Source organism: Cyprinodon variegatus, unplaced genomic scaffold (assembly GCF_000732505.1).
Source record: "Cyprinodon variegatus isolate N-32 unplaced genomic scaffold, C_variegatus-1.0 Scaffold31, whole genome shotgun sequence".
NCBI classification, from domain to species: Eukaryota; Metazoa; Chordata; class Actinopteri; order Cyprinodontiformes; family Cyprinodontidae; genus Cyprinodon; species Cyprinodon variegatus.
This window is the reverse complement of record NW_015150484.1, coordinates 1,615,567-1,625,155: the sequence shown is the minus strand read 5'-3', so window position 1 is coordinate 1,625,155 and position 9,589 is coordinate 1,615,567. Positions and strand designations below refer to the sequence as shown.

At 36.5% G+C, this 9,589-nt stretch overlaps 1 protein-coding gene and 1 long non-coding RNA gene across 3 annotated transcripts in view; one reads left to right on the top strand and one right to left on the bottom strand.

Annotated features, from left to right (window-relative positions):
• The window catches only part of kif3a (kinesin family member 3A), a 27,296-nt gene extending 23,210 nt beyond the window's left edge, over positions 1-4,086 (top strand). The window contains exons 17-18 of one of the 2 annotated variants that reach the window (XR_001482105.1): positions 714-3,564; positions 3,600-4,086. Coding sequence is in view for 1 of the 2 variants with exons in the window: in XM_015400984.1 (XP_015256470.1) it covers positions 714-762 (49 nt within the window). In the remaining variant the exon portion in view is untranslated. Of the gene's footprint in view, positions 1-713 lie in introns of both variants that reach the window. The other variant, XM_015400984.1, reaches the window with a different exon arrangement.
• Positions 4,087-5,185: 1,099 nt separating this feature from the next.
• On the bottom strand, positions 5,186-7,089 carry LOC107101890. Its single transcript, XR_001482101.1, has 3 exons — positions 6,311-7,089; positions 5,847-5,960; positions 5,186-5,711 (listed from the first exon to the last, which is right to left on the bottom strand). It is a non-coding gene; the product is annotated as an uncharacterized LOC107101890 (long non-coding RNA).
• Between the last annotated feature and the right edge of the window lie 2,500 nt (positions 7,090-9,589).

The following is a 9,589-nucleotide window of genomic DNA, read 5'->3' as shown; positions in this document are numbered from 1 at the left end:
GGATTCTGCATGAGCCAAAAAGCAGAGACAGGACCAATTGTCAAAAGTTTGGTGTCGATCATTCGATTTCATCCTGGACACTACAGAAAATGGGCTAAAAGTGTTAAAAACCGGAATTCCCCTTTAAAGATCTACAGCACTAAATGTACCATTACGTTAAATTCTGATAACCTTTAGTTTATGTCATGATCCGGCAGTCGCTTGATTGGTTGATTAACTGAGTTGTGCATTTACTGGTTTTTTCTTAAAAGTGATGCAGGAGGTCGAATCTGATCAGAGATAACAGTATGTCAATGCTGCATCAGAAGTTACCAGAATTTAGTTATTATTGTGTTCACTAGTTGGAGCTGACTTTTTTTTTTAACATTTTACATCATTTTCTAACCCTCAGAAAAGTGCATTCCTATGTTATGCTTTGGAAAGTAATGACATAGCTCTGCTCCATATTAATAGTATTACCATTTATTCCACTTACGGTTTCTTAATGCTTTCTGTTTTCCTTGCTTCTGAATTAAGCTGCATAAAAATGTTCCAGTATGATTGTGTTTAATATTTTTGCAGGCCTGTATCATTACCATTTTAATGTGTTTCTTGAGATGTTGCTGATGGAAATTGCTGATATGGCGATACGATGCTATTCTCAGAAATCAGGAAATTTAAAGTTACCCAAACTGTTTTTTGATAGCTGTAATCATGCACCCATCTCCCCACAGGAAAAGATCAGCAAAACCAGACACGGTGATCGATTCACTTCTGCAGTGAAGATGTGCAGGATTGGCCCCACTGCAGCTCTCCCCTACACTCCTGCTTTGATGTAACATAAAAGAAGTATTTAGTCCCGCTTATGGTTGAACAGTAATAGACTTTGAGCGCACACTGTATTCATGGTGAGGTTTTAAATGGGATCAGGCAGCACCTTTTTTTCTTTTTAGGAAAACAACCACTAAAGTATAGGATGGACTTTATGTACCTTAGAGCTGGGAAGAATCAGATTGCAAAAACTTTACATTAAAAGACAGCTGCTTGAAGCAGAGCATCACAGTCACAAGTCTCCATGTATTTGTTTTGATTTGATGTGGTAGACCAACAGAAACTAGTGCATAGTTGGGAAGTGTAAACAAAATTGATTATTTTGCATATCCTTTAATTATAGATCTCAGAAATTGTGTTGTACATTTTATGCATCCCTTTAAGTACGCCTAGGCTTCATAGAACCTCATTTAGGTGTGATACTGCACAGACACACACCCTTTACCTTGTATAACAGTGTGTTCATGGTATCTGCAGTGTTAGTTTTTCACATACAGCGGGTGAAAGTATAGAACACGCCACAACAATACCGAGTGTTCAGGGCCCAAAAAAATACTAAGGTCAAGAGCCAGAACTTCTAGGCGTGTTCAGTGGCATGCTCCCCCAGAGAGGTTTTTAATTCTGTCATTTAAACCTGGTAGTTTTCAAAATCTTAAGGAGCAAAAACATCATTGTGACTTTTTAAAAGGCTCAGCTATAAATTTCTCCTCTCCTGTCTCCCCTACCAGCCAGAGTGTCAGGTCTAAGCACCTAAAACATCATACATACATGCAGGGAAAGAAAGAAGGCACAGAGACAATTAATTTAGTTTACTCGTGAGGAGAGTAGGAAGAGACTGCGGAGTTTACAAATCTCCAACCCACTCTGATATTTATTGGAATCAGTGATCCCTGGTTACAACAGCTGAGACTACTTTAGTGACTAGAGACAAAATGAGGAATTCAGACCTTCAGTCTCAGTAAATATCCTATAAATATCAAGAGTGCAGTCAAAATTTACGCTGTTGAACCTGTTCACCAAAGTTCAGCAGGTCGAGTGCTGCTCGTAGATCAACCACAACCTCCCCAAAAGCAAATCTACATACTTCAGAAAAGATGGCTATAAACACATGCACATAGCACACAGCTTTATGCATGATAACACCACAGAGATACATTTATATACAATTATTCCAACACAGACATTTCAGACATTATAAACCTGATTTAATGTCATCTTTCTTTTGAAGCTTGGTTAGAAATGTCGCAAAAGACATTACAGTATATTTAAAATTAGTTGCTTCATAATTACTTGAGCTTTTAAAATAGACACCCAAGGGTTTTCGCGGGTCATTAAAAATCATTAAAAGTCATTTCAATTGTTATTTTTTAAATTAAGGCCTTAATTGGCAAAAAAATTCATTAAATGTGTTTATTGTAGCATTTAAATTCTTTCTTAAAAAAAATGTTTTGTATAAGAACACTTTCGTCAGACACATTATATCACGATGTGTTTGCGTGGAACTGCTTCCGGTTGATCGCAGAGACGTATGTTCGGGAAAGTAGCTTGAGTCGGAGAAAAAGCTAGAGAATGGGGAAGAATGCCAGTTTCAACAAAAGTGGTTGGAAAACGAGGAATTCGGGGCATGGATGCAGCCTGTCGACAGGTACCTGTTGGTGGCATTAAAATTATTTCTAAGAGCATTAAAAAGCATTAAATTAGAGTTATTAATTCCTGTATAAACCCTGCACCCAGACCCTGTTACACTATTATGTTGGTAATGGTGCCTAATATAACATATTTCTATTGTAATCTTACACAATACTTCAGTTATCACACATTATACATCAAATTTTTGAAACCGCTCAGGTGCAGCATCTTTCTTTTCTAGCACCTTCTCTCCCTCTATCTCTCTCCTCACTGCTCCTCCTGCTGCTCGGCCCAAAGTTTGGTTACACTCAGCCTTTTCCTCCTTATCCTGTTTTCCCTTTAGTGAAGAATAGCAACAAAGTGATAGAAAAGAAAACAATATGCATTTCAACATCATGTTTGAATTAGTTTTATTAGAAAATGAAATTATACTGAATTAGTTTCCCATGTTTCAGAGGAGCCCAGTGTCAAAGAATTAAATAGTAAAACTAGCTATTAGCAAGTATAAATATTAAAAAAAAGAACATGCTAATTTACTCATGTCAATGCCGTCTGCAATGAGCAACATCCAACACTGAGAAATTAAACGCTGAGTAAAGTTTCATTTATCGCACCGTTATCAACAACTCATTAAGCTGTTCTCCGCCTACATTAGCAGCTCGATGTGCTCCTCTTCAAGTGACTGATGGACTCATGAGGCGGTGGCTTGTATGTGGCAGTTACTGTAGCGACAATGCGTGCTGACTCAGGATGATTGAACAGCTTCTTTTTTATTAGTTAGTTGCTCTAGTTTCGCTCTTCAAATATAAAACAACTCACAGGTTAGTGAGAGTACAAGATCATCGTCTTACAACCAGTTTCACTGTAATGTATTTTAGTTTTTTATCACAACTTGCAATAAATAAATTAATGAAATTCTAAGGACAGGACCTCAGAGTCCTCAATGTTAGTGATGGCCCTGTGTGTGTTCAATACTTTTTCCCTGTGCCATTCCACTATTACACATTATTTAATTTCTGGACATATGGTTTGATTTCTCTGTATGTGTGGATTGCATGGATTGCTACCAACATCTGGTTAAAATGTCATGTCAATAGCAACTCTATATATTTACAGAGAAAAATGGTGGCGTGGTCAGTAATAATTTCACTCACTGTAAGGCGGCTAAAGAGCTTAATGTTTTGCCATCTTTCCTTCATGGCTTGTTCATATGCGAACAGGGCTATAAATCAGCAGAGGCTTCCAGAAACCACCAGATGTATGAAGTGAGCAGGTAACAGTTGTCCTGTCAGCAGTTTCTCCCACCTGAGCCGTGGATCTGTGCAGCTCCTGCAAAGACTCTTAGCTGCTTCTTAAGTTAAGACCCTGGTAGCCTGGCCTGTCAGCTGGGGTGGAAAACCATGAAAAGTCTCTTTTGAGGTTTTGAGGTTATAGTTTGTGTACTTTCTGTAAGCTGTTTTAGGTTTGGGATCATTCTTTGTTCAGTAGCTCTGCTTCATGTCTTTGCACAATTCTACCCTGCCTGCTTTCTTCATCAAGTTACTTTTTAATTAATGTTCTCTAAAGCAGCGGTCCCCAACCTTTTCTGCGCCGAGGACCGGTTATGTCTGACAATATTTTCACGGACCGGCCTTTAAAGTGTGGGGGTAAATACGATCAAATAAAATGATACAACTGGCATAAAATGAAATACAAACAGCATGAAAATAAAACTCACGATTATGTTGAATTAGTGGGAGCCCTGAGCTTATTTCTCCAAAACAAACCGGTCCCATTTAGGCGTAATCGGAGACAATGACACGCGAATTGTGCCCCTGATGTCCAGTCTGCTCCATAGCTTTGTTTTGGTCGCTGTAACCGCAGAAAATCCCGCTTCACAAAGATAGGATGTTATAGATAGGATGCGTCTTGACCTGAATTAACCTTTGTCAAGAGGCACAGGTGCACCGACTGATGTAATTGGGAGATAATACCCCAATGTCTTATATTTTTCAAAATAAAACATCACTCAGACTCTGATCGTCGATAAATTATAAATATATATTTTTTTCTGTGCGGCCCGGTACCAAATGACCGACGGACCGGTACCGGTCCGCGGGCCGGTGGTTGGGGACCGCTGCACTAAAGAACCTCTCTAAACCTCAGAAGAGGATTTGAACTTGATTTTATCTAAAATTAGGGCTGTCCAGAAAAATGCATGTTGCACTTTTCAAATTTAGTTTTTGCACTCCTAAAACCACACATCACATTCATTCCACTTTACAATCATTCCCTAATTTAGTTGGTCTATCATAAAAATAAAGCACATTTAAGATTTTGGTTGTTGTAAAAAGGAGAAATTAAATAGATGATTTTGTAAGGTGCTGTAGTGAGAAAGTTTGAAATGAAAGGACCCAGCTGGCCTACAAGCCACATGCATATCTGCTCAGATGTATCCTGTTAACACATTTAGTCCTCACATATTGAACTCTTTGCTCCTAGATGAACAGATTTATGTTCATGAGATGATTGAATGGTTTCACTGGATTCCAGTTAAAACCAAATTATTCTACTGTACAAACAAGCAAACACTTTACATTCAGCCAAAGTGCATAAAGAGTTTTGTTTTTAGGTCAGAAGCATTAAGAGCTTGCATGCTGTGTAGCTCTTATGTCTGCACCATTTCCTACACTTCAGTCACCTTTTTATTTTCAACCCTTATTGTGATGCATACAGATAGATGAATGGCTCTTTATGCCTTACTTGCATAGCTTTTGCTAAATGTGTTCTTTAGTGAATGTGAAATTGATTTTTTTTATTATTATTATAATTGTAGTGTATGTCACATGTTTACTAATATCTGTTTTTTATTTAATAAATTATTATTCATGCCTGATCTCAGATTCGTGTTGCTTTCTTGATGGAATAGTACACAGCTTTTTTATGAAAACACACACCAAGTTTACATAAGTGACGCATCTTAAAGTAAAGATCCCAGTTTGGCTTGTTGTAATAATAGAAACAGATTTGCATCAAATTTTCATCATCACATTTTGATTTATTTATGTATAAAAACATAAAAGGTACTTTACTGAAAAGACAAACAGGTAATAAATATAAAGAATACATTAAATAAATAAAACATCACAATTAATAACTTAAGGACAGCCTTTTAAGCGTCTTAAATTGGGACACTTGAAGGCTCTGCATGCACATTTGTCCAGTTCGCAAAGAAATTGTTTTAGTGTTTCTTGGGGTTGACCCTTTTGCAGCTGGCATTGTCCTTCATTGGTCTGAAAAATAGAAAATAATTTTGAATTATTTTATTATATAAAAGCCCCTCAAATGGACAGCAGATGTGTTTCAATTTCACTTTAAATTCTACATATTTTGATTGATTTGATTCAGAGTATCCAAATGATTCTCACCCAGTTGTTGTATCTATTTAACAGCTCGGGTAGCTTTCCCAGTATTTGCTTCACTGTCTTGTTCTTACAAGATTCCTCCTCCAAAATCTTCTCAGCCAAACAGAAGACATGCTTCTATAAGACAGAAAAATCATTAATTGTTACCAACAACATTTGGAAGTTTAGCCTTAGATAAAGTATACTAACAATCTTTACATCTAACTCATTTAAAACCCAACAAAAGCTCTGGGGGAACCTAATAACAAACATTAAACTCAAATGTGAAGAATACATTTCAGCTTGACATTATTTAATCATAAATTTTGCAAAGTTTAAAGGAATTTAACCTTTTGTAAATACTGAAATAGGTTAAATACCATGAATCTGTATGTAGTTTAAGATTGATGGATTCAGTTAAAAGGTTTCAAATAATTACTGCCAAACAATTAAAGACAGGCATCCAAGAAATATAGTTTCCAACTTACCACACATTTGACTCTGTTTCCTTCTCCTATTGTTGTAACATATGTTTTATTCTTATAATAAAGAAAAAAAGGTAATTATTAAGCAGACCAGAAAATAAAAAGAAATCTGAGAGTATGTCTTTTTCCTTTTTCTTACCAATGCTGGTTGATTCATTGCATTCTTGATAGATTGCCGTATTTCCTTCAGAAGATGGACACAATGGGTTTGGTTCTTTGTACAGTTGTGCACTAACTCTCCATGAACCAGAGCCACTATCGTCAGTGTAAATAGAGCGGTATACTGGTTCAGAACGGTCCACATGTCTGTCTCGCAGGAACTTTAGCGTTAGCTGTTTCAGGTTCAGCAGAAGAGTTCAATTCTCCTGCATAGCCTCAATACTGTCGCTTATATCGGCGTCACATTGACTGTGGTCACAGACACGTCATTGAGAGGAAAACACCAAATTGGGACAGGATGATGTAGAAGTCTTATCTTATCTAGTTTAACTTTCAGATGTTCCACTATATACTTGTTAGTTACTCAGAAATCAACTCCTCCAAGAACCACAGGTCATCACCTTTATTTAGATGTGTCACTTTCTTTTGCCTTTTAATTCAGTTTGTATGGGAAGTGACATGAAGGCCCTTTTATAACTTCCACATTGTGATCTATCAAAGCTAGAAGAATTAGGATGAAATAATGCAACCATTAAGAAATATCCTACGTATAGCCTTATTAAAGTGATGAGTGTCACTGGTTGTTAATTTATTAATAAAGTAACATACTTTCCCTGTGTGACATGGTGAAATGACTGCAGTGTGTGTGGGCACATGGCAAGCTTTAAACTTTAACCCACACATTATAAAAGGGAAAATTTTAAATAAAAAATCCCTTCCAGCATGACTTTATGCATGTCTCTGGACCTCGGGACTAATATTTGTTCTGTGCACAAAATATTAGTTTATATAAATTATCTAACCATGAAACACAACTGCAAATATTAGAAGCTGCAACTGCAACTTTTCTGTTTCATCTTCGTAGCTCTGTTTTTAGAGTTTGTGACCACAAAAGCTGTTCCTGGACTTATATCTTTGAAAAAATCTAAGATCCTCTTCACCACACATTACAGCTCATGATGAAACATATTTGCACTTTTGCATCTCTGAGTGACACCAGTTTGAGCTCCACCTGCAGGTAACAGGAATATTCAGAGTAATCATTACCAGCTACAGTTTATTTAAAATGAAGGAGATGGTCACTTAAAAAAAGGCTGTTTCTTAAGGCTTCACAAATTTTGGGTCTAAACCCCGTTAGGGCATCATGAGATGATTCTCCCAATCATTTTAGTGGGTTCTTTGGGGTGTATAGATGGCCAAAGTATATCATGAAATACATACATGAATTTGCCATGAAATGAATAAATGTAGCATTATTTATCTAGAACACCTCTCAAATATTAAATATACCATTTAATTGTAAAATGTTTAATTAAGTATTCCATTAAATAAAAAATATTTATTATTATTTTTGTAATATAAAGTTTATTACTTCAACTATTTATATTTTTAAGGGGTTGCAAGTCTATTGCATTATTGTTTTTGGAAATACACAGGCTGAAATAAATGCTGAAACAGCAGTTTTTGGTTCCACTAATGCCACAGCTGCAGAATCCATAATTCACTTAGTCTGAACATGTCTGACAACATGAAATAGCAAATAAAATCTCTATAAAATTTCCCAAGGTAACACATATACCTCAATCAGTCTGGAAGGGGTTACACAACATAAGGTTCAAAGATTATAAGTTAACCACAGGAAGAGCCACTCTCTGCAAATGAAAGGAGCAGTGATGATCATTTGGCAATAAGAAAGAAACTGAGCAAGCAAAAAAATCACACCTAAGTAGAAATCTTAGGCAAAAACCACTGACTGATCAAACAAAACAATCGGACATTTTAGAAGGTGTGAGTTCTCTAGAAGAGAAGAAAATAACATTTCACAAAAGGAACATCGACAAGACAGTCAAACATTTTGGCAGTTTGATGATCTTGGCCATTTTACAATTGATGGAACCACGAATTTCCCCCTCTTGTGAAAAATCCAGAAGGAGAGTAGTCATCTGTCAGTTTGTGATGTTCAGCTAAAGCAGACTTGGTTTATGCAGCACGACTTATATTCAGATTAAATCAGTAAAACTACCTTTTAACAATATTTAAAAAAAAATAGAGTGGCCTTGCAAAAGTGAGCCTCTTAAATGGAATTATGTATGGAAAGAATATAGATTATGGACACAGATTATGTTCTAATCCAAATGTTTTCGCACAGGATTCACTTCAAAGGGTCATGGATAATAAAGAATCCTAAAGTAACCTTCCTCTGCCACTCAAAACCTGTTTACTGTGTGTTGTGGATCATCGTTCTGTTGTAGCATCCAATCCCATCTGGCTTTCAAATGCTTCGCGGTTAATCTGAGATGGATTTGGAGGTTTTCCATAGCCTTCATTTTTTCACATAGATTATGCCACCCAGCTGTTCTAATCTGAAAAAAGACCCCGAGCATGATTCTACCATCACCCTGCTCAAAACTTGCACAGGATTCTTGGGCTTCAAAGCCTCTCCTTGGCAACCATGTTTCCTGTTTTTGTGAATAAACAACTCTCTGTCACGTCTTTACAAGAAAGTTTTTAATGGAATTTATGTAAGCAGCTGAAAAAGTCAGTCCAGGTTGAAGAGTTTATTTTGGACTGGGGGATTGTGATGGCTGCATGTGCAACCGCACAACAAATATTCTGGTAATTCTTTCATTAAATAAATCTTAAATCAAATTTTTTTTTATTTGATTTGACATTGGTTAACTATTTGGATGCACACATTTAGTTGACTAATTTTGCGATTTCTTGCTTGTTTGGTTTTCTGTACATTAATATATTTTTCATTTGAGTTGCCATGGCCAGTAAAGGAAAGGAGACCCCAGCTGCAAAGGATCTCCTCATTGACATGGAGGCCTAATTGGACTCTTCCATTTACTTTTAGAAGGGTTTTAGGAAGGGTTTAGGTTTCTTTATTTGGTTTTGTTTCCTATAATTAATTTGGAAAGTTTAATATTAAAGTCCTCTTCCTCATACGTTGCTGATTTAGTATGGTGCTGATTAGTTTGGTCTTTTGTTGTACCGGTAGTTTCGTTTAGGCAAATGTGTTTTATGTTTCCCTCTTGTTTGAAAATGGTCTGGTCAACCAGTGTATATACAGTAAGTTTCCCTTGTGGGTCAGTTAGGTAGGTCTTTTCCTGTGTCAGGTTT